This window comes from Vicugna pacos, chromosome 21 (genome assembly GCF_048564905.1).
Source record: "Vicugna pacos chromosome 21, VicPac4, whole genome shotgun sequence".
Classification (NCBI taxonomy): Eukaryota; Metazoa; Chordata; class Mammalia; order Artiodactyla; family Camelidae; genus Vicugna; species Vicugna pacos.
Window position 1 is genome coordinate 6,748,010 of NC_133007.1, and position 25,004 is coordinate 6,773,013.

The following is a 25,004-nucleotide window of genomic DNA, read 5'->3' on the forward strand; positions in this document are numbered from 1 at the left end:
GAAATGGATTTCTAAATCAACATGTTATCAAAATCAAGAATTAAAAGTAGAGGAAAGGTGAAAGGATTATGCAAAGCAGGTATTACTGCGTATCTTGGAAACCTGATGGCCTTTCCAGCAAGGGAACAAGCAGATCCTACCCCTGAATCTTGAGGGGCGAGTAGAAAGAAGACCCGCCCTTCTCCCCCGCCCCCAGAGCCCCGCCTCCAGGATCGTGTGACGTGATGCCCAGGCCCCACCGATGCAGGGCGGGGCCAGTCCGGGTCACGTGAACATGGGTGCGGAAGTGGTGCCGCTGACGGCGTTCGTGATTGGCCGAGGCTGAGAGACCCAGGGGGCGTGGCCAGGCGGCCGGACGCGCCGGGAGGAGCTGCAGGAGGGGGCAGCCGCGGGGGCCGGCGCTGGAGTCAGGGTTTCGGGCTGCAGTTCCCACCTAGCGCTGGATCCGCGGCCGGCCGGCGCACCCCGGCCTGCGCGCGCCGCTGCTCCGGGTCCCCCAGGCCGAGGCGCCGGCAGCTGCGCGAGGCAGGTGGGGTGGGCAGAGGGAGGTTCGCCGGGCGCGGGCGCCCTGTGCGCGGAGCAGGCGTGAGGCGGCCGGGGGCCGGGACGCCATGTCCATGGAGGACCCCTTCTTTGTGGTGAAAGGGTGAGTGTCGCCGAGGGCTCCGCTGGAGGAGGAGGTGGCCGTGCTGCATGCCCGCACCTCCCCGCTCTCCTCGCTGTAGGGGGAGGGGAGACAAGTAGAGGCTGGTGAGGGGACCGGGGGGACTGGGCTTAGCCTTGAGGGCCATGATCAACCATCCAGGGACATCTCTTCACTGTCCTACCTGTACTTTGAAATCCTTGTCCCCAATCAGGCTCCTGGGGAGGGGGTCCCCTTGGGTCTGGGCCCTGCCCTACAACTTATTTGTGGGAGTGGTGGGGTTCAGCAGCTCTGCAGGTGGGGAGGGAGACATGCGTCCCAGCCCAAACTGGGGCTGTTGTGGAGCACGGGGCCCTGCTTCGAAGGGGGAAAAACAGCATCTGGGCAGGAAAAGGGAAATGGCTCTCCTGAGCTTTGTAGTTGGCGTGGACGGGGGTGAGTTCCCATTGTCCATTGAGTTTGGAGCGCCGGCCCGCAGACTGGTGAGGCCACAACATGCCCAGAGGCGTCTGAGCACGTTTGCAGGCAAGGAGGCGGGGGCGCGAGGCTCCGGAAGACATCTCAATTCAGTGGGGGAGTTTTTACTGAGTAATGGGAGGGAGGAAAGCAGCCGTTCAGGCTCAGTGATGATGTTGGAAGGAAAACAAAATGAAATCAGCCAAACTAAACTTTCCTTAGCCTTCTATTAGTACCGGGATTTTCCCACAGTGCTAAAGGAAATGAGTGGTTTCTTTTTAACTCCCTGATTTCATCCAGGCTCTTTGACAGGTTTCCCCCATTTCTTCTGCCTTTCAGACTACAGCTGCCTTGACTTATTTTTCCCTGTGAGCTGTCGTGACTCCATCTTTGATTGCTCAGTTGTTTGGAGATAGAAACTTTAATAGGTTTTGTAGCCCTTAAACAAAGGCGGTTTGTTGTTATAACTTGTCAGCTTTTGTTTAAAATATCAAATAAATATAAAAAACCTGAGAACTGCAAAATTCCCGGAAGATCAGTGCTACTAACTTTGAAAGTGTCCATTTGCTTTCAACTAGTTGCTACTAGCTTCTTATTTCTCTAGGGGTAAGAGCTGACCCGTTGCTTGAGTGATTTTTTTTTTCTTTCCAGGGCCCGCCTCAGAAAATTTAAATGGTACTTTAGGTGAAATACTTTATTATCTATGATACAGTAAAATATATATATATTTTTAACATTTCCCTAAAAAGGTTTTTCTTCAGTTTGCCTTAATTTAGATGGGAAAATGCTGTTCAGATTATTCGTAATGTGTGGCTCTCTACTTGGAAAATGTGCTGTTTATTAGAACGATTTTTAGGCGTTAATTTTTAAATGCGAAAGCCGTGTGTTTTTTCCCTGAATGAATGTCCTTAATGCTTAGGTTGCAAAGGTTATCTCTGTCAGTGGAGACTGTAGACAGAGTTTTTTTTTTAATGGGATTTGTGAAAATGCTAAATTCCTCTGCCATCTTGACATTTTTTTCTAATAGTATCCAATACAGTTTACCTGTGCTTTTTCACTGGTTTGATACCACTGGTTTATTGGAGCATTGGCCTGGAGTTAACTTTTACATCATTTAGCTCATGTCCTTAAGATGTCTGCAGGAAAAGAGACTCTCCAAACCTTCTGTGTTGGAAAAGTAAAATTAGCTATATGAGTGTCTCCCAGACTGTGTGATGGATATGCGGAGCCATGTACTTCTGTTTACTAAAAGGTTTAAAAATGCACCACACAATATGGAAAAATTAAAGATGCCTACATTGTGGCCCTTGGCCTAGGAGCTGATAGTCTAATCTAAGAAACAGCTCACCCCAAAATTAAAAATGACAAGTGGTAAATGATGAAGTTTTGCAGTGAGTGCTACAGAAGATTGAGTCCCCCGATATTTTGGAGAAAGGCATCTCACTGGGAATGGTTCTCATTGGCAAAGCTTTTTGGAGACAGCAGCAGGTCTTGAATTAGGTTTTGAAGATGGGTGGAACTTCGATTCAGGCCTGTACCTTCTCTGGACTCTTATCAGAAAGAGTCTCTTAGTTGGTCTTCCTGCTTCCAGTCTTTGTTCTCTTTCGTCTGCCTGGGTTTCTTGGATGGTGCTCTTCAAGATGCAGTGCGAGCCCTGCCTGCCATTGTACACTTCCTAATAGACATGGTCAAAGGAAAAAAAACAGGTGAGGTTAATGTCATCTTTAACCTAGTATAGTCACAGTCCTTTAACACGTGATTCATATGAAGACTATTAATGAAAGGTTTTACCCTTTTCATACTAAGTCTTCAAAATCTGGTGTCTTTTACGCTTAAAGCACATCTCAATTTGGACGCTAAATCATCAGTAACACTTGATCCGTATTTAGAGTTCGTTAAACTTACAGTTGAAAAAGTGGATTCACAGACCCAAATTGTTCCAAACATACTTTAAAAATTTTCGGTAACTAAATTGCATATCAGTTTTTAAATTTAAATTAATTAAAATTTAAAATTTAGTTCCATAGTCACACTAGCACAGTTCAGCAGTTGCATGTGGCCTACGTATTGGGCAGCACAGGTGTAGCTCTTCCAGAACCCAAGTAGGCGGTCCCTACTTAACATCATTTAGAGGCCACCCTCTACAGAATAAAGTCTAAACACCTCATGACTCCATGATGCAGCTGTCCTCTCCCCTCCTCTCACTCCGTCTGCCCTTAGCTCAGAGCTCCAGCAATGGGAGACTCAGCATAGTGACTGTGACCGCAGTGCTGGGTGCTGTTACTCCACATGCACCCACTCAGCTTTCAAGATTCAGTGTCAGCGTCTCCACTGCCTCCGGGAAGTTCTTCTGTTGGCACCTGTAACACATTATTGCACCTCTTCCTCTGGCTGTCCTTCAGGATTAGACTAGGAGCTCTGAGGGTTGGGAATGGTTTGTTTTTCCTGTATTTCCAGCTCAGCACCCTGAATATATAGTGTAAGTGTTGAATACGTTTTCTTTGGTGGTTGTGATGGTGGTTAAGGAGTGGTAGATGGGAACACCACCAGCAAAGACTTTGAGATGGGCATTGTGTGTTTAGAAATCATCAAGGGGAGCATCCTAGGTGGAGTAGGAAGTTTATTTAGAGAAATAACAATAATAGCTAACATTTAAAGGACGCACCTCTTGTGCAAGGCGTTGTGTGCTGAGTAAGCAGTTTATAAGAATTTTCACTTTTTAAGAACAACTCTATGAAGTGGATATTAGCCCCATTTTACAGATGAGGAGCTCAGGGAGCACAGAGGGGTTGTTACTTCCCCAGGGTCACACAGCTAATAAGTGGTGGACCCAGGATTCAAATTTCAGCTGCCTAATTCTACTCATACTGTTAACACTTCACAGTACAGGTAGAATAGGGTCAGGAAGAGGTTCATCTTAAGGCCATTGGAGATTTTTAAAGCAGGGAAATGACATGAGATTAGGGTTTCAGGAGTATTGATTTGGTAGTAGTGTTGGATGCATCAGTGTGAAGAAAGGCTAAAAAGGAGACCAGTTAGAAAGCTGTTTTGATTTAAATACGCAGTGATTCGTGCCCAAGTGTGTGAAGCTCGTTTTGTGAGGTTTGACCCTGTCAATACCTTCTTCGTGTTCAGAGCAGGATCCCAGAACACAGGAGAAAACCAGCACAGTTGGGCACCTGGGTTCTTGGGGCAGATGTGGCCCTGCCTGGCGCAGACATTCGCAGCAGTGCTTCCACTCCCACAACTCCCAGCTCTGCTGAATCACCTCCGGCCTGCCCTTAAGTTGTCGTTTGTCTAGTTGACGCTATCTTGTGTGTTCTTACCGGGGGAGCCTGATGCTCCCATTGAGTCAGATCCCCCCAGTGTATCTGTGCATACCCCGTACCCCAGTCACTCGGATCCAGCTCTTTCCCGAGTGTTCCTCTGTGTTTTGTGCTAATTACTTGACATCCCCCATACTGTGGGGTGGATATCTTACCTTTTTCTCTTTTTCTTTTCCTTCCCCCTCTTAGCCCTCCTCACTTCTGACTCTGCACTCTCCTTCAGTCCTGTGTCCCCTAGGTCGTCGGGTCGTATCAGTGCACCCCCTGGATATGTCTGGAGTCTTCTCTTCCTCTCTGGTTTTGGTTCCTCCACTCTCGTTCTTGTCCTTTCTCACCTGGACTCCTGTCACCGCTGCCACATGTGACCACACAGACACTATCAAGTCGTAACTCTGCTGGAATCCTTCATTCTAAAATACTTACCGAGTGTCTGTTTCCTATGTGCCAGGAGCTAAGGGTACAGCAGTGAACAACATCCCCGTCCTTATTAAGCTTACATTCTAGGGACAGACAGCAAACAAGTGAACAGATATATGGTGTGTCAGGCGGTGGTAACTCCTGTAAGAAGAGTAAAGCTGGGTAAAGGAAACGAGTGTTCTGGGTGTAATTTTTCTTTTAATGTGATTTCCAGAGGCAGTGAGGTTTGGTGAAAGAACTGAGACGATCAGGCTGACCCAAGGTTGGAATCTCATCTCTGTCAATTACTTGGTGTAACTTTTGCCACGTTAATTATCCTCTCTGAACCTGTTTCTTTATGTACAAAATTGGCTTAACAATGTCTGCTGTACCAGTTATGAGTTAATTCATGTAAATGGCCACAGCACAGTTTGGGGGCACATATTAAGTGCTCAGTAAACGTTTTTTTAAAAAAAAATCTACTTCTATTTCTCCTAAAAATATCCAAGCTGGCTGCCCTTTCTGAGAGGAAAGACGGTGTCTTACTAGTTTTGGAGGTTGGTTGGTTGGTTTTAGAGTAACATTTAAAGTCATATATGCTCATTTTAGAAAACTTAGGAAATAAAACTATTTAAAAAAGAGGATTAAAAATTGATTGCAGTGCCACCGTCTAGAAATAATTAGTTAAAATGTTGATGTCTTTTTGATCTGTATTTCTACTAGTGATTTTATGTAATACTGTCCATCAATTTCTGATCTCTTATAGATCAGGCACTGTGCTGAGAACCTAACTGGGATGGTTTTTTTAATCCTATGAAGTAGGTACCAGTTCTATGATTACTATCATTTTACAAAAGAAGAAAATGAAACTTAGAGAATTTAAAAAAAAACCACAGACTTCCAAGTTCATAACCTGTAAGTGGAAAGGCCAGGCTTTATATAAATGGGTGTGATTATTATTAATCATTTAAGAAATTGAGATGATGCTATCTTATAATCTTTTCATCTGTATGTCTTTATATCTTTAAAATGCCTTAGGTGGGGAGGCTTTTTGATGACTTCCTTGTATTTTGTCATATAAATGTGATATAATTTACCATCCAGGTTGACATTTATGATGTTTCTAACTTTCTCACTATTACAGTTAATATAGTCGCAAGCCTGCTTGTCACAGGTGTTCGCTGCTGCTTCTGACTATTTCCATAGCCTGTATTCCTGTAGCAGAATTGCTCATTCAGAGGGCACGCACGTTTCAAAGCTTCTGGTGTGTATTACCAAATTGCCCTCCAGGGTACACCCCTGTCTCCACTCTGCTCCTCACACCATCACCCCAAAAGTTTGAGGGATCCACTTCCCTCGATCCCTTGCCAGTACTGAGATTCTCATTTTAAGAAATCTCGACTAATGAGCTAGGTGAAAAAAATGCCATATTTGAATCATGTCCTTTTCATCATTGTGTTCAGAAAGCACTTACACAGTATTTAATGAGTGAACTCATTCCAGGTATTGGGTTCCATAGTATTTTTCCCCCTCTCTGGTTTACAGCTTCTAATTTGAACAAGCCATTAAGAAATTGAGCTTTGGAATATGGGAGTATTTCAGTACCACGTGAGCCTCTCCTATAGGTAGAAGGCAAGAATGTTGTGATTCTTTAATGTTTTGCTGGTTTGGAGGCCTTATGTGTCTGAGCAAGGATAGTTTTATTTCCTGGTTCTTGGCTGTGGATCAGTGTTGAAATAATGGGGTAAGTAAGCCGTGAGCAGGATATTATCTGTTACATTGTATTATTTTCTGACCATCTCTGGTCTGCATGTAAAGCCTTTTAAACACTAGATTATGAGCTCCTGGAAGGCAAGCATTGTGCATTTTATTCACAATGTTAAGAAACCTTTGTTTATTGCTATAGTCACTGAGAGAAAAAGTTATCCTTGTTATGCACAGTAATTTTATCCAGTAAAATTGAATATAGGTCAGATCTCATTTTCTACTTTTTGAAAACCAGTCAGATGTTGCATTGTAAAAGCAACTTTGCAGACATTTGTTACAAATTGATCAAATGCTTCATGCTCTGTTTGGCTCCTGAAATTAAAGTCTGCTTTGGAGAACACTATGCAGGTATGTGAAAGTGTAGCTGAAAGACAGTGTGCACTGTGTGTAAGATTTTGGAAGAGAGCTGAGACGCTGTGGAGATCAAAAAAGCTTGGAAAAGCTCCAGTGGAAATACTGGTCAGGGACACTTTAGTGAAGCAAGTAGGGTCTCAGTCTGGGCCTTAAAGGAAACGTCTGCTTTTCATGTGCAGGGGTGTGAGGAGTCTTCCTGCTGGGTGGGGTGGGGGGGGGGCAGGGAGCGAAAGTCTAGAACCAGGAATGAGAAGAGGGAGGATGGAAAGAAGACCTGCCAACTGAAACAGATTTTGTTTCAGGGAGAAATAGGGTTGGAGATAAAAGTTGGCCAGTTTTAGAGGAGGAGGAGGCAGTGTGGAGCAGACACCCAGCTGAGGAGTTTAAGTTTAATCTTTCCTGTTGTAAATTCTTAAACAGGAGGCAGTTTTTAACTCGCAGTTTCTACTCACTTGCCTGTGGTTAAACAACTTTTAAGGGCTCAGACTCAGGTCTTCTGATTCTGCAAAGAAAATCAGTTTGTCTGGAGGCTTTGCAAAGATCTTGGTGCTGGAAGGTGCCTCATACTCTGAGCCAGAAGAGGCTGGCAGCCCAGAGGCCTGAGCCTCTGCTCTCTTACTTGGCTCAGTGAGTGCAGACTAGCTATCCTGAAAGTTCCTTCCAGATCTAAAATGCAGTGATTGGGCTTAAGTAGAGGTTGTGCAAGGTGAGAAGTAAGAGGAGCAGCCAGACAATGCTTGTCTAGACAAGTTTCGAATCTTGGAAAATAGTGTCACTATTGACTAAAATGGGGAAGTTAGAGAAAGAAGCAGGGTTTTTTTTCTTTTTTGTTTTATTTTGTTGTCTGAATGCTTGTTTTTTGTTTTGTTTTGTAAGGAGGATATGATTGGTTTGGCTTTAGACAAATGGAACGATCCTATAGGCAGCTAAAAATAGAGGAATTAGGCCTGGGGGAGTGGTTAGGGTTGGAAGTGCTGTTGGAGAGTCGTCAGCTTCAAGGGGCCTTTTGAACCTGCCAGTGTTGATGAGCACCTCGAAGCTATAAAGAGTGCTGAGAAGCGTCGGGACCAGGTGAAGGAAGAAGAAAGAGAAAACTGGTAGAAACTAGAAGAGCACAGTGTCACAAAAACAAGAAAGTGAGAGTTTCAAGAAAATAAGGCTGTAGTGTCAAGTACATGGGAAATGCAGACGAGTTCAAGTCACCCCTGACCTTGACCTGCAGTGTCATTGGTGGCAGCAGTGCTGACCCAGGGGAGTTGTGGAAGCAGCAGCAGGCTGAGGTCAAAATTGTGTGTCACTGTAGGTAACTAAGTAAAGACTGCCCCCCACCTCGCCCCCTGAGGATAATTGCGAAAGATACCACAGTGCAGTTGAATTTGGAAATGGCAGTAAGGTCAAGTGAAAGGCGTGTGTGTTTTTCCCCTTAAGTACAAGCGATGTGAGTGTGGAAGTCAAACAGTAAAAAGAGCTCCTCCTCCCCTAGCCTGAGGGATTGGTGGCGGAACAGGTTGATGGGATGTGGGCTGGTGATAGGGCTGCAGAGGCTTGCACAGCCTGGGCTTTTCAGGTTTCGTAAGTAGAATGAAAACCATCTGCCTTCACTAGCCTCTCAGTACATGAATGGAACTGGGACCTCTGTAAAGAGCCGTGGAGGATGGGTGCTACCCCGGGTATAGGGGTTGAGGCATATTGTGTATTTTTTCTAAAGATGGCCACCCCAATTACATCCTATCCCATTTGCTCTTCTTAAATTGTGAAGCTGGGGTTCTTCTATCAAGCTGGGATCCTCGTTCCTTTCCCTTGAACCTGGGCAGACCTTTGTAACTGCCTCAACTAACAGAATGAGGCAGAAATGACACTGCTTGACTCCTGAAGCCTAAATCACAAAAGACAACCAATTCAGCTTCCGCCTGCATCTTTCTGACTTGGGATGCAAGCCTTGGGAGCCCTGACTTCACATGTCAGAAGTCCAGCTATACTGAAGCCTCTCTGCTAGAGAGCTCACGTGGAGAGGCCACATAGGGACAGTTACTTACGAGGAGCACCTGCTCCGACAGCCCCAGCCTGTTGAGGTTTCAGCTGAGACCCCAGACATTGTGGAGTAGGGACAAGCCACCCCTTCTGTGTTCTGCATGAATTCCCGACCCACAGAATCCACGCACATGGTAAGTGGTTGTTTGATGCCATTAAGTTTGGGGGTAATTGTTACACAGCCGCAGTAACTGGGACAGATACATGCCAATTCAGAGCCTATCAGTGTGGTCAGAGAAGAAGGGGAAAAATCACAAGGCTGAGGGAGGTTGTAGCTACGATCATCCTGCAGTTTTGTTGGCACAACTGAATTCTGGGAAACAAAAGCTTCCTGATGGCTGAAGTACTTCTTCCTCCCATTTTACTGACAAATTTGGTGACATCTAGATAAGAAAACTTTGATTTTATGGGCATCTGGATGTACTGCCTGAAGCCCTCGGGGTTGGCTGGGTTGGTGAGCCCTCCTCCGTGGTGGAACAGACTGGAACACTGCAAAGGAGAGGTTCAGCTAGCAGTGACCAGGAGTTAGTGCTGGGCTGGCTTCAAAAGCTAACTGGGTTGGTTAGTCTTGCCAGTGTCAACTTTTTATTTATAAGGAATGGAAGAATCTGATTTTGACTTTATTTTTGCCAGAAAGATACGTTCTTCAAAGATGTGGATTGTGTTTTCACTTTTGACAGTTGCTTACTGAGAAAGATGCTCTGTGTTACAGCTCGTCCCATGGGCATTGGCGTGGATTGCGATGAAGGACCTTCATTCTGATGTTCATAGGGAGTTCATATCCATGAGGATACGATGGGTCCCATGATTCTGATGGTCCATTTGCTGGACAACAAGGGAAAGAACCTCATCCCTGGTGTTTCCAACCCTGTGACTCTTGTTACCCATGGAATGTATGAAACAAAACTGACTTTGGAAGCATCTGCAACAGATGTGGGAGCAGAACATCTGCTTGACTGTTGCGGGAGATAGCCATCTCTCTCCTTCAAGGAACTGAAAGATTTCTCTGGGTCAGGAGCTAAACCTGTACTTCCTAGGAAAACAGTTAGCAGGTTTAGGGTGAAATGGTGTCAGACATGATACCCAAAGCTGTCTGTGAGCAGATTATTATTTACCAAGAAGTTTGCCAAGCTGAAGAGCTCCATAAAGTCAAGGTATACTCGGCCCCTCATGGGAAGTTCTGGGTGTCAGACTTTAATCATTCCCATTATGTAGTTGGAAGAAAAACCTGAAAATGTCTAAACCAAACTCTACAGGGAAAAGAGGCGGGATCTTGTGACTTTGACCTTTCTGGGACCACAGATGAAAGTGGATCGCCGTTGATTGAGTCAGCAGCCACGGCCCCTCGCGGGGTGCAGCAGGCTCCCTTGGGCCAGCTGAGCGCTGGGCACCGGCTGGGGGAGTGGACGATGCTGGGCGTGCGGGAAGCGCCTGGCCAGTTCATGCAGAAACACCTCCCTTCCCTTTCCTGAGAAAGTAGGTGAAGAAAACTGGATCAGCTCTTTTTCTGTTAAAACCTTCACAAATCTCAAACAGCTGACTTGGTTACATTCTCCTCTGTCCTGTTCATTGATTTATTTGGACTGCCAGGTGATTCTAAATACTTAGTCCCAGGTATTTCCAGATAGTTCTGAATTGAGCGGGTTAGAGTCTTGTACATTATGACATGTGTCTTATGTTTCTTGAAACTCTTCAGGAATCCCAAGTTCTTTTGGATATTCTGGTTACCATGAATATTGGCTTAAAAATAGGCTTTTGTTTGTGACACAGGTTTTCTCTCCATTCATGCCTACTTTTTTAGGCTAATGCTAAGCTAAAATGATAATGTGAAGAAGAAATGTTGGGGGATGCTTTAAACTTTTAAACCATTTGTTGCTATAACAATAAAATTCCTTGACACACTGGGGATTCTGGCTTTCCAAGATCTGAACCATTGCTGACAGTTCCCACCTTTGTGAACCCTTCAGACAGATCTTAGAAATGCAAAATAAGACTACTTTGACTTTCTTATGTCTATGCTATTAAATGAAAACTAAAAATGAACCCCCTTTTCAAACGAGATTGAGAGTGAAATAAACCAGGTCTCCGGCCAGGCCTGTGGGGGTGTTGAATGTTATCCTGGGGTTGCTCTGTAGCATTTTTCTAATTCCTGCCATTTCTTTCATTTCTTCTTTAGGACATGCTCAAGTTCTTGCATGCTGAAGAACTCTTTGATTTCACTCTGTGCTGCTAGAATTGAATCCACCCACATGCCGCCTTCCCCCTCAAATCTGAGTGCCAGTGCCTTAAGAGTTGTGGTTATGGAAGTGTGCCTTTTGGATTGCAAGGGGGTTTCAAGATCCTTTCTTAGAGGAGCGCCTCAGCTTAAGATGCTTTTCCTGATAGTACTCAGATGTTATTTGCATTTTTTTCATCGTGTTGACATTTACCTTGATGGTGCAGAGGCTGTGGCAGATCAAACTGCTGGTGCCTTAGCCTAACTCAGGGCAGTGGCACCAAACCGTACTGATAGTCACTGTAGTCCTCCCTCACAGTGAAAAAGAGAAAAGAGAGTCGTATTCCCTTAAGAGTGTTCATGAAACAGTTAAAAAAAAAACTTATCAAATCTTGGTTCTCGAGAACACTTTTCCTTACTTTATTAAAGTTATAATTTACTTACAGTAAAATTGACCCTTTTTAGTGTATACTTCTGTGAAATATGACAAATGCATATAGTCGGTAACCATCATTGCCACAAATAAGTTACAGGGCAGATCAGTCACCCCTAAAAGTTTCTCTGTGTTCCTTCTAGCCCCTTCCCCCATGCCCAGCACCCGGCAACTACTGATCTGCCTTGTGTCCCTATAAAGTTCTGCCTTCTCCAGCATGTTACAGAAATGGAATCATACAGTGTGTGGCCTTCTGACTCTAGCTTCTCACACTTTGCATAATACATTTGAGAGCTGTCCATATTGTTGCATGTATCCGTGCTGTGTTCCTTTTTATTGCTGAGTGGTATTCCATTGTGCAGGTGTACCACAGTTTGTCCATTCCTTAGTTGAAGAATATTTGGATTGTTTCCCATTTTTGGCCGATATGACTAAAACTAATATAAGAATGTGCAGCTCGTTGTGTGAACCTGTGTGTTTCTGTGTCACCCTGAAGTGGGGTTGTTGGGCCATATGGTAGGTGTATGTTTTCTACGTTTAATTTTAAGAAATAGTCACACTGTTTTCCAAAGTGCCTGTATAGTTTTGCATTCCCACCAGTAATGCATGAGATTTCTGCATGCTCTACCGAGTGGTCAGCACTTGGCATTGTCAGCTGGTAGGTTCTGAGTTTATAGTGATTTCTCATTGTGGATTTAATTTGCATTTTTCTGAATGACTGATGGTATTGGGCATTTTTTCCTGTCCTTGGTTGTCATTTGTACGTCATCTTTGGTGAAGTGACTGTTTAGATCTTTTACCCACTTTTAAATTGGGTTTGTTTTCTTAAGTTTTGAATGTTTTAAAAATATATGTATTTTAGATACAAGTCATTAATCATGCAAGTAATTCACAAATGTTTTCTCTACTTGTAATTGTGATTGATTGTAATACTCTACATGATGAAATGAGAGTGTCCATCGTGAGACAAGGTGTCTGACTCCAAGGAAAGCCCTTCTGTGATGGAGTTGCGAGCTGAAATAGCTCATTTTTTCCTCCACGGAATCTCATTTTTTTTCTTTAAAGAATCACTGGCAGGCTGGCTGTTGAGACTCGCTTATGTTCTCAAATCTCAGAATTATCTAAACAATACTTGGAATTTTCTCAAAAAATGAGGTGAACCTGTCACTTCTTGGGAAACAACTATTTTTTTGTGGATGATGAAATTAGAATCTTTTTTTTAAAAAAGCAGAATTTTGTAAAGCTTATTCCAACTACTGTCGTCTTACAGATTCACAGTAGTTAACTTTTTCTGATAATGAGATTGGTGGTGGTATTGTCATATGATTTTGGATATTGTATAATAAAATGAGTCAGTATTTGGAAGACCTCTGATACTCATAAGCCAGTACTTTATAAATGAGCAGTACATGAAGTTATAAAATCACACGTGGGTAAAAGATCCGTTCGGAACACAAGATAGAGCAATGGGTTGTAATGTATGAGAGTTTGCAGTCTTTGGTACAGTTTCAGCTTCCACACTGCAACTAACCTTTAAGAAATTGCCCCTTTTGAGTTTTGGTAGAGTGTCAAGAAAGAAGATCCATAATTATCTGAAAAGACTATTAAAATACTCCTTGCTTTCCCAACTATGTATGTATGAGGCTGGATTTCCATTGTATACTTTAACCAAAACCTGTGTGTCAGCAGGCTGAATGTGGACACAGACATGAGAAACCACCTCTTTACTATTAAACCGGATATTAAAGAGATTTGCAAAAATCTGAAACAGTACCACTTCTTTTGTTTTAGAAATTTTTTCAAAAACAGTAACATATAATAATTTCATTGTTATGCTTGATTAGTTGATGCATTTTTTTGAGCATTTTGATTCTCTAAGGAGTCTACTTTTTTTTATTGAAGTATAATCGGTTTATAATGTGTTAATTTCTGGTGTACAGTGTAGTGATTCAGTTATACATACATATTCCTTTTCATATTCTTTTTCATTATAGGCTATTACAAGCTACTGAATATAGTTCCCTGTGCTGTACAGTAGGACCTTGTTTATTTTATATATAGCAGTTAGTATCTGCAAATCTCGAACCCCCAGTGTCTGTTTGAATGTCTAATATGGTAAATGGCAATAAACAACCCACATCTGTCTAAGTTCTTTGGGGTTCCTTTACAGAGTTAATAAGTTTTATATTCTTCAGAACGAAATACCATTATAGAATCCTCTGTAACTTTGTCTTCTGTTACATAGACGATATTCAACACTTAGGAATAAACCAAGCACCTCACATTTATGGGAAAATGTACACATCTTTACCAAATCAGCCAGACACCTCAACAAAGAGAAAAAAGAGTAAAACGTAGTGGATTTACGTGTCACTTACTTAGGCCTTCCTTTTTTTGCCTCATATGGAGTTTCTCTTTAGCACTGAAAGCACAAGGCTGATGTGAGAGAAACAAGGAGGGGGCTTGCCTAACCCAGGAGCTGGGTGTGAACATACCTCGGGAGAGTCCTTGGGGGTCATACACTCAGTGCTTTATTCCGCTTGGCCCAGTGGCTATATTCTCTGTCTAACACTCGGCTTTTCAGCTCTCATCAGTCTCCACAGTCCAAGGTATTGTAAGTCCCCTTTCTTCATTTTGCTAATGCTGTCTCTTCTGTACTCGAAATGTCACAGGGAGTAGGGTGGATGCAGTTACTCCTTTAAAGACAACAAGCACCTGATTGAACACCCAGAAGAATTGGTTAAGAAATCACAGATCAAAACAGATCTCTTATAATCTTTGTACACAAGAGGCTATGACTATAAAATGACACCTTTTTGGCTGTTATATGTAGTAATGCTAGATTATAGCATTTAAATAGTGGGTATTGGTCCAGTGGAGGGGAAGGGGAAGTTTTTAAGGCCTTTTGACTGTATCTGATCTAAAAGCATAATAAACCATAGCACTTAATGGCCTAGTCTCACTCTCTACCCATGAAACTCACTAATCTGCTATAGTCACTTAATCCAGGGAAGTAGATATATTTAAAGCTAATAATGTTTGGAAATCTTCTAATGAGATTTTGGATTTTAAAATGTCTCAGATTAAAATACTTATCTTCTAAAAGACTAACTGTGTAAGAGTGACCCTTCCCCACCCTTTTTACCCCCCCTTCCTACACCAGCCTCCCCAAGAAAAGGAAAGCTGTATTAGGGCTTTTTCATCTGAACACAAATTATTTCACCCGAAGTGGCAATGTATGTGCATGTTAAGAGCCCTTTAGTTAATTTGTATTATAGCTTCTTATACTACTTTTAAGTATAGTCTGTTCAGAGAAAAATTTGTCCTCAAACTTTATATCATAGCTGCTTAATAATGGCTGTTTTATTTTAAAATCAGCTGAGAACATAATACTGAGACTATTATTTTAAAGTGTTGAACTTCGGTGTTTGTCCATGAAGAGCCTTCTATAACGACTCAGACACTTCTGGGAATGGTGGTTCCTGAGGGTGGTGTCTGATCAGAAAGGTTTACTTAAGTCCTGCGCTAAGTTGTTCATGGAACGTGTCTGTGGTTTCTCTCCTTTCCCTTCGCCTGACTACAGAGAGGTACAGAAGGCAGTCAACACCGCGCAGGGGTTGTTTCAGAGATGGACGGAGCTCCTCCAGGACCCCTCCACAGCCACGAGGGAGGAAATCGACTGGACCACCAACGAGCTGAGAAACAACCTCCGGAGCATAGAGTGGGATCTAGAGGACCTTGATGAAACCATCAATATCCTTTTCTGTGGTGTCTCTGCTGTGCGAGGCAGACAAATGAACATGTTTTTTTGTCCCGATCTCTCAAGTACACGGATTCGACATTTCCTTTTTGTCATCGATTGATGTTGCTCCTATTTGTACCGTGACACACTTAAAATAGGTGCCCAGTAAGCTAAGATAGGGTTGCCAAATTCCACAATATCCCGCGACATAGAGGAGGCGTGGCATGACGGTTAAGAACTTGGATCCTGGACCCTGAAGTCAGACTGGGTGTTCAAGTCCTGGCCCTGCCAGTTACTGAGTGACTTTGGGCCATTGCTCTCCAGTTTCCTCTTCAGTAGAAAATCAGGGTGACAGTTGTACCTAGTTCATAGGGTTGTTGAAAAGTTTGACAGGAACGATGTCTTGGGCCAGTGAGCCTCTTTGAAAGTGATAGCAGACATTATTACGGAGCGGTATAGACACCAGTGTTCTACAGTGGTGATTAGAGGTCAAAAGAAAGTCCTTTTCCAGGTGTTTTCCTGTTCAGGAAGTGGCGTTGCAGTGTCCCTGTCCGCTGGAGAGGCGTCTGTGCTGTGAAGGTGCGCTCCCCGCAGCGGGGCTGTCGTGCTAAGCCATGCTGTTGGTTTTGACTAAATCCACCGACCTGCCTGATGAAGCCGAGAACTGTAAAAGCTGAGTTATTTGGCCTTTTTTTCAACTGGAAAAATCCCATTTAGCCAACTTTAGATTGAAGATATGCCAGATGCATGTTCTAAGTTCTGTTTGGTTTTTTTTCTTTTCTAAGTGTGGTAAAACATCACAGAAACCAGCTTTTGTCAGGATCCCTCTGTAGTCAGCACACAGGTTCATATGCAGTTGATGTGTGGAATGTAGCGTTTCTATTAATCATAATGACCCCGAGGTACCTTTTAAATTATTAAAAAAACAAATATGTTCTCTAAAATCAGTGAAACAAAATATGTGAGGGGGTGGGATCAAAAGCAGAGTTGCAGGGGGATATGTCTTCCCTTGAGATAGGAGGGAAGAGAAGAAGATTGAAGGAGATAAGAGAAATTGTGAGATAAAGGGGACAAAAGTTCACCGAGCTAATAGTTACTGAGTGCTTTGTGCTGGACGTTTTGTTGGTTACTGAGGTTGGACTGGTAAGCAAAACTACCAACTCCCGTGGAATTTATGGTGGGGGTAGAATGGGGGTTGGGGGTGGGAGAGCAGACATCAAATAATAGCACAAATGTGTACTTGCAGACTATGAGAGAAAAGTAGAGAGAGCTATGTGAGGGACATGGGGCGGCAGAACCAGGCTGGAGGGCGGGAGCGCAGGAAGCTTCACTGAAGAAGCCTTGATTTCTAAGATGCAGAGTTAGCTTCTTGACGGAGATGAAATGGTTTGGAATGACAGATGAAAATGGCTTGCAAAAGCCGCCATGGGAAAGGTGACCTGAAGTCAAAAAAGTGCTGACAGGCATCTGGAAGAGCCCAGCTCAGCTGTGGTCAGACACCGTGGATTTGTAGTGAACCAGGCAGGTCGTCTCTGCCTCGGAGTGCACGGATCCCCATCTAGCTGTGGGCCGAACAAGTCTGAGAATGATTAGTGTCAGGCTGACTGTGTGTTCAGAAATGCTGGACCAGATTTTACTGCTTACCTGTGAGAGACCCTGTGGTTTAACATCATGTTGGTTGTTAGTCTTTTGATGATGAAATTGCTTTACCTTGACTTTTTGACCCACGCATAGTTGAAGCAAATCCTAGAAAATTCAACCTGGACGCAACCGAATTGAGTATAAGAAAAGCCTTCATCACAAGTACTCGGCAAGTCGTCCGGGTAAGGAATGCGGTCTTAGTTGTGTTATTTGTACAAGAAATAGCCAGACTTCTCAGGACTCTGTCCCTTAATATAAACTAAGAGGTCAACCCTGAAACCACTTTTTAATACGAATTAAATGCCAGGTTTCTACATATAATTTCTCTGAAAAGAAATCTGTTTTTAGTATCATCAGGCTTATTTCTCAGAGCAAAAATAAGAGTAGACTGTTGGCTTCGGAGAGGTTACTATAATGGTATCCTTCTTGTCCATACATCTCATGCCTCCATACCAGTGATCTTGTTCCCGCTTTATTTCTTAGTATACTGTGTCTGGACACAAGGAAGAATTGCTATTGTAGAAACCATTTGGTTTCTTGATTGATTGGTTGTTACTTTGCATTGTGTGGAGTGACTCTTACTGGGATTGGATGGCGGCCTCTTCCACCATCTGAATTGCTTCTGGAACTTTTGCAACCCAGTAACTGACATTTCCATATACAACTGCCTGACAGCCCTCCGGGAGTTATCCAGAGCAAGCAGGCATCTATCGGCGTGTAAAAAAATCAGTCCAAGTGAACAAATCTTTAGTCTCAAATTATTCAGATAATAACCTATTGTTAAAAAAAAAAAACCTAAGAGAAAACAGCATTTAAGTGAAATCTTGTATCGTTAAGCTATGTTTGTATTTTGAAACTATATGGCTAAGGCAGTTGATTAGCATAACTAGATATACGAGAACCAGCTGTCTTTAACATATGTACTAGAAAGCAGCTTCCTTGAATAAAAAGACTTGGGATCATACCAGTGCTAACATATGGCTTTTTAAGAGTCATCTTAGGCAGGAACCTTGGTATGTGTTTGCCAAAGACTCCGTGTCATGTGACTTCCTTTTGAAATTATTTCAAATGGTAGGTTATCACTGAACTTGAAATACTCTTGTTCCTTGTTTTACTCATTAGTTGCCTTCCTATACATATATGTATAAACTCACATTTTAATGGGGCAGTAACCTTTTTAGACTTAGGTGCCCCGTCTATACAGTGAATATTTGGATTAGACACCTCTAATTTCCAGCCAGTTCAGAGGGTATTCTGATAAGGAAGCCCTGTTGTTAGGTGCTGTGTTTTTTTGGTGAGGTAAAGTTTTCCAATTACTTATTTTATAAATGTGTGCTCTTTTATTTCTTGTGATAAAAGATTTTTCTGAAGGACACTTCTGTAGATGTTGGTATTTGAATGGTGCCTTGCAGTGAAGTGTGTGTTCTTGACTTCAATCATTGTATTTGTTCTTTTTGCAAGGTAGTACTTGTAAATTTTGGAAGTTGAAATTCAGAGGTCAGTATAGTAAAGGTTGAATGAGTTGGTATAGTTGGAAGTTTAATCCAGAGTTTGTTTTCTAATATTTGAAAAGCTTTTTAAAGTATATTTTTTGAAAGAAGTATTCTAAATCAAGTCCATACTTCACAATGTTGCAGTCCTTTTAGAGTTGAGATCTAAACTAGATGCAACTGTGTGATCCAACTGAGTGTTTTAGAGTTTTTAATCACTCTTCTTTTAATTTATGACCCCTTTGTGGAAGCTGTTGCTCTTTGCCAGTGGTGAGTTATAGTACCTAACTGAGTTTTTGCTCATCTGATTTTAATAAATTCTAACTGAGGTTTGTGGACTAAAAGGAAGTCATAATTGATACTAACTTGATTTTTTTTTTCAAGCACTTTGTGTTGATTCAGTATCATTGCATTCTGCTGAACAGTATTTGTATCCAAAACTCTCTGGGTTCCACATGGAAGAGATTGATAGCGTGGAATCAGAGAGTTAGCAGATTAGGGACATGAAACAGAAGATCGTGCTCAGATTAGGAATTTGTACATCACAAGCTTATCTAAGCTTCTCTGTCACCATTATCAGTGGAGTTTCATTTAGTTGCTTAAGGGAATGTATTTTGATCCGCATTTATGCCAATTGTGCTTCCTCCTCCTCAGGGCAGCCAGTGATGCATTATGTGTTTTTTGTTGTTGTTATCTCTGAAGAACTAAATCTTTTCTCCTGTGTTTCTTCTCAATTAATGTCCAATGGTTTTGCTTTTTAGGAAGCTGTTTTTGCTTAAAGTGTCTCGTGTATGTTTTTCCAACCGTCTTTTAAGTTTGTGCAATTTTTATTGAGTTTGCTGGCAGTTTTTACTAAAGAAAGCAAAATAATTCTTATTTTTGTGTATATAGCCTTGGTATTCTTGAGGTGATCATTTTTGCCTTTGTGGTAAAATACATCAGAGATTTCACGTGTGAAATGTTTGTTATGGGAATCTATTCCAGAAGTGACTTTGGGTTAATTTAGTAGTGAAAGGTCTTGCAATGCGTGGCCGAATGGTGAATGAGAGGTGAAGGGGCCTTAGAACATTTCCATTGTGGCAAGTCATATAGCCTCTCTGGGTCTCAGTGTTCTTTATCAACGAAATGACCCTCACTAACATTCTCCAACTTTGTTTTAACTTTCAAAGGCAATCAGAACTATCCCACCCTCCCCCCAAAATCCAACCTCTTTAAACCCAAAAATTGTTCACAGTCAATCATAAGTCAAGATAGAAATGGCTTTGGTTAATTAAAAAGGGTGAGGGATGTTGTGTGGGCACAGATGACTCTGGGATGTGAGACCTCTTGAGTGAAGCACTGGGATTTACTGTCTCATTCACTCAGCCTGGAGGACGGCTTAAAATGGGAACAGAAACATAAATAACCTGGACATTTGTTCTTTTAGCAGGTGAACCATGTTTTATCAGTACTGACTGCTTGTTCTAAACTTCATGTCTTAGAAAGAAGATGAGTAATTATGTTTTTGGTAGCACAGATTGTTACAAAATGCTCAACACCGTTTAGTGACATGGCCTAAAATTCCAAATCCTAGTAGAAGGTAATGTGTGGACAGTGTCTGGCAGCCTTTATCCTGTGTAGGAGAAATGCCATCCTGAAAGTGAAAGCCACAGCTCTTTGCCTTCTGTTGTGGCCACGTACAGGGTGCACGCCACGCAGCTGAGGTTCACTGACCACCAGAGCTAACACACCCACACATTTTATTAAACAGAAAATGTACAAACTGGAACTTTTAAATGTGTATTTCATTATAGTAATGTGTGCTCATTAAAGAAAATTAGAAAAATTTTGCAGTCAGGAAAAAAAGAAAAATCTAGACCCAAAATAATACACAAACACAAAACTTTGTTGTATTTTTACATGGTTGTGATCGTACTATGATGCAGTCATAAGCATTTTATTGTAATTTTTAAAACTAAAAATGATGCATACTTTCTATTTTTATTTATTTTATTTCTTGTTTATTATTAAAATATAGTCAGTTTACAGTTTGTCACTTTCCAGTGTACAGCACAATGTTTCAGTCATACATATACATACACATACTCCTTTCCATTTTCTTTTTTGTTATAGGTTACTATAAGATACTGAATATAGTTCCCTGTGCTATATATACTTACCTTTTTTAAAAAGCAAATAATTCTGATGAGTAAGAAAGATGAAAATGTCCCTCCATTCTGTAGTTCCACTCCTTAGAAATAATCACTGTTAACAGTTTTATATATTTTTTTCTATCCATTTTATGAATATTGAAGTACATTCTTAAAAGAAATGACCTGTTGGTCTGTAATTTTTTTCTGTGGAAAAATATTGTGGACATAGTCTTTATCAATACAAATACAGTGAGAGCAGTACTGTCCAATAGAAATACTAAAATGCAAGCTATCTTTATTTTTCTGTAGTCATAGTAAAAAAGTAAAAAAAACAGGTGAACTTACTATATTTCATTTAACCTAGCATATCCAGAAGATTATCATTTAAATGTGTAATCATTGTAAAAACACTGAGATTTTGAACAAATTTTTTTAAACTTTTTTTTACTAAAACTTAAATCTGACATATTTGTTGCACTTAAGCACATCTCAATTCAGACATGTACTTCCCATTGGAGATACTTGATCTGTATTTAGAGTTTAGAAAACTTACAATTGAAAAGATTGATTTGCAAACTGAGTGTTTTCCAGACATATGTAAAAGTTTTCCAATAACTGAATATAAATCTAAATTAATTAAAATTAAATAAAATTAAAATTTTCATTCCTCAGTTGCACTAACTCCATTTCAAGTGGTCAATATGTAATTGTAGTTGGCTGATAGCTACTATATTGGACAGAGGAGATTTAGATGATCCTTTTTAATGGCTGCATACTTTATTAATCCCTACAGTGACCCTATAAAATATTACTTACACAGAAGAAATAGGCACTTAGAAAAATTGAGTAATTTGCCCAACTTTGCATAGCTAGTAAAAAGCATAACTAAGGCATGAACCCAGGTCTTTGACGTGAAAGACCATGTCTTAACCTCTCTCCTAGCCTGGGACTATCATGACTTGTTTGATCGTTGACCCTGTTGGTAGTTATTTAGGTGGTGGTTAATTTTTGGCAATTGCAAACCATACTTCAGTACCATCTTTGTGAGCATATCCTAGATATTTAAGTACTAAAAAGCTCAATAAATATATACATTTTAAATATTGGTTAATATTTTCAAAGTATCCTTATAAATTATATTTCTAATAACAGAGTGTCAGATTATGTAATATTTCTTAATACCTTCAACATTAAGTGGTGTCAGTCTTTTTCATCTTTCCCAATCTAATTAGGAAAAATATCTCTTCACTTGCACTTTGTTGATTATTAGTGGGTTAGTGCAACTTTTCATGTTTGATCATTTGTGTTTTTCTGTGAATTGTTGTACTGAACTCTCCTCGTAAGCTTAATGTCTAGTACACAGTATTGTTATGTGGGTTTACGGTAAATTACTCTTCTTTTGCTTGGATGTGATGATTATTTCTGCTTTTATTTTATAAATAACAGTGCAGTGTACATATTTGCATATTTGTTTTGAGGTATATTTATTTATTTTTATTGAAGTACAGTCAGTTACAATGTGTCAGTTCCTGGTGTACAGCACAATGTCCCCAGTCATGTATATACATACATATATTTGTTTTCATATTTTTTTATTGAAAGTTATTACAAGATACTGAACATATTTCCCTGTGCTATACAGAAGAAACTTTTAAATCTATTTTTATATATAGTGGCTAACATTTGTAAATCTCAAACTCCCAAATTTATCCCTTCCCACCCGCTTTCCCAGGTAACCATAAGATTGTTTACTATGTCTGTGAGTCTGTTTTTGTTTTGTAGATAAGTTAATAGTGTCCTTTTTTCTTTTTTTTTAGATTCTACATATGCGTGATAGCATATGGTATTTTTCTTCTCTTTCTGGCTTACTTCACTTAGGATGATGATCTCCAGGTCCATCCATGTTGCTGCAAATGGCATTATTTTATTGTTTATGACTGAGTAGTAAATATACCACAACTTCTTTATCTGGTTATCTCTCAGTGGACATTTGGGTTGTTTCCACGTCTTGGCTATTGTATATAGTGCTGCTTTGAACATTGGGATGCATGTGTCTTTTCAAATTAGAGTTCCCTCCAGATACATGTTTTGGTATGTATTTTATATTATTTCCTTAAAAGAAATCTTGTTATTAGAATCACTGGGTCAAGGCCGTGGATATTTGATATCAAATATCAAAGCTCTTAATACAGAATGTCAAATTTATTTTCAAAGGGTTTGTCTAGTTTACCTTCCAGCTATTGCTCAGGAGCAGCAGTGTTTTAAAAGACATTTTTATTAAATTATAACAGTACAGGAAAGTGCAAGCATCCCAAGTGTATAGCAACAGCATCATGGTCTCATTTGAAGGCTGCCAGCATTTGTGCGGATCAGAGTTTCTCAAGCTTGAGCGTCTGTGAGACTCACCTGGGAGACTTGTTAAACTATGCCTTAGAGTCTGACTTAGTGGGTCTGGGTGGGGTCCAGGGACCTGCATTTTTGATAACGCCTCAAGTGACTGACTCAGGTGAATCTCATACATTTAAGAAACATGGCTTATATCACTGAGTTTCCCTTGGTTTAAATATACCAATAACTGTATCTTTATTTTTATGGTGAATACTTCTTTTTGACCAAGTAAATTTTTCTCAGTTTCCATGGGTGGCAGTCTTAGATTTTTTTGTCTTTGGAGGTTTATGAACAGATGAAAATAGGTAGAGAATCCTAGAATTTACGTGTCAGCTGGAGCACCCTCAGATGCCCCACCTACCTGCCCAGTGTCATTTCCAAGGACTCACATAGCCCTCTTGTTGAAGGCCCCCAACATCAGATCGCTTGTTCCTACAGCAGCCTTTCCCATCCTGGGCAGCACTGGTACCTTCTGACAAGTGGCGGTAAAATGATCTCTTTACTTCTGCTTAATTGCCAACATTTTTCACAGAGTAACCAAAGCGATCTTTTAAAACATGAAACAGAATACACCACGGCCCTAGTCAAAATATTTTAAGGGCTTCCCATTGCCTTAGAACAGGGGGCCTGCAATCTGTGGCCCATGAGATGTAAGGATGGTTTTATATTTTTTAAAGAGTAGTTTAAAAAAAATGTGACAGAGGCTGAATATTTAATATCACTCCTTTACAGACAAAGTTTGCCAACCAGGCACTGCCTTGGAATAAAATCCCAGCAGCTTTGGCCAGCCTTGTCCTACCTCCTCCTGCCAGCACCCAACACAGTGGCTCCTTCTCAAAAGCTAAAGCATCCAGCCTTTCCTGCCTCCAGGCTTTTGTGCTTGCTATTCCCTCTGCCTGGAGTTCTTGCCCTCGCTCTTTCTGTGGTGGGCTGTTCTCAGCCCTCAGGTCTCGATCAGATCTCCCCGCCATCCTTCTCAGGGGTATTCACCCCCTGGATTTCAGCCTGGTTGAATCCCTGCCTTCCCAGCACAGTAACCACCTTGTTGAAGTGTGTGTGTGATTGCTCTCTGCCTCTCCACCACGGTGTGAGCTCCGTCGGCCAAGGCCCTGGTCTCCACCATCTCTGCTGTCTGCAGGCACACACTGGGCATTAGTTAAGTATTTGCTGAATGAAGGAGCGGGTGATTCGAAGGTTGAAGCCAGGTGGTTATTATTCACACTTACCATGGTGAGAATTACAGAAGCGCGTCCCTGTCTTATCTACCATTCGCTTGTCAGGGGTCTTGGAAGAAGTTTCTAAAAGCCAAATACCTCAGCATTTGCATCTGTAAAATAGCCTACCTGCCAACAGAAAATTATAAAGTATTTTGGCAGCCTTTTGTTTAAAGAAAGATAGTATTACGATAATCATGTACTCCACTGAAATCATTTTAAGGCACGTGGGTTGTAGTTAAATAAGATGCAGGTGGCTCATGTTTAATAAAGTGTTTTGTTTTAGATGAAGTAATGGACCCATTCATTTTTCTTCCCGTTACAGAATGGTTTTTGATACCACTCTGGAAATTCTGGTGTTAGAAATGGTCTATACTTCACATGAATCCAACTCAGACACAAAATAAGTGACCTGTTTATCACTATTTGAAAGCATTCTCTGGTGTTTAATAGTAAATATACTTCATTTTAAAGTGTGTGGATTTTTGCATGTTTCATCCTTGAAGATACTAGCCCTTGAGCACGAGCTTCTATGTTTGTACCCCAGGGCTGTGTGACCTTGAGAAAGTATCTCAGTCTTTCTAGGTCTTAAGTCTCCTCAACTGTAAAATGAAGTTAATGCCAGCTTCACAGTCACTGTGAAAAGTCAGCGATCATGTGTGTAAGTGTTTAATAGTTTCTGGCCAATGGTAGGTACCCAGGAAATGCTCCCTCTTTACTCGTATTTAAATTTAGTATCCAGGTTAACTTCTTTTTAAGGGTACGTCCTTCTCTTT

General features: G+C 41.3%; 1 protein-coding gene and 1 long non-coding RNA gene across 3 annotated transcripts in view; both read left to right on the top strand.

Annotated features, from left to right (window-relative positions):
- Positions 1 to 334: 334 nt before the first annotated feature.
- Positions 335 to 25,004, top strand: part of STX6 (syntaxin 6) — a 38,722-nt gene continuing 14,052 nt past the window's right edge. The window contains exons 1-3 of one of the 2 annotated variants that reach the window (XM_015245673.3): positions 335 to 646; positions 15,205 to 15,374; positions 17,092 to 17,186. In XM_015245673.3, coding sequence (XP_015101159.2) covers positions 612 to 646; positions 15,205 to 15,374; positions 17,092 to 17,186 — 300 coding nt within the window. In that variant the 5' untranslated portion in view covers positions 335 to 611. The remainder of the gene's footprint in view (positions 647 to 15,204; positions 15,375 to 17,091; positions 17,187 to 25,004) is intronic. The other variant, XM_031688821.2, reaches the window with a different exon arrangement.
- Positions 9,713 to 12,079, top strand: LOC140687936 (uncharacterized). Its single transcript, XR_012062561.1, has 2 exons — positions 9,713 to 10,449; positions 11,150 to 12,079. It is a non-coding gene; the product is annotated as an uncharacterized lncRNA (long non-coding RNA).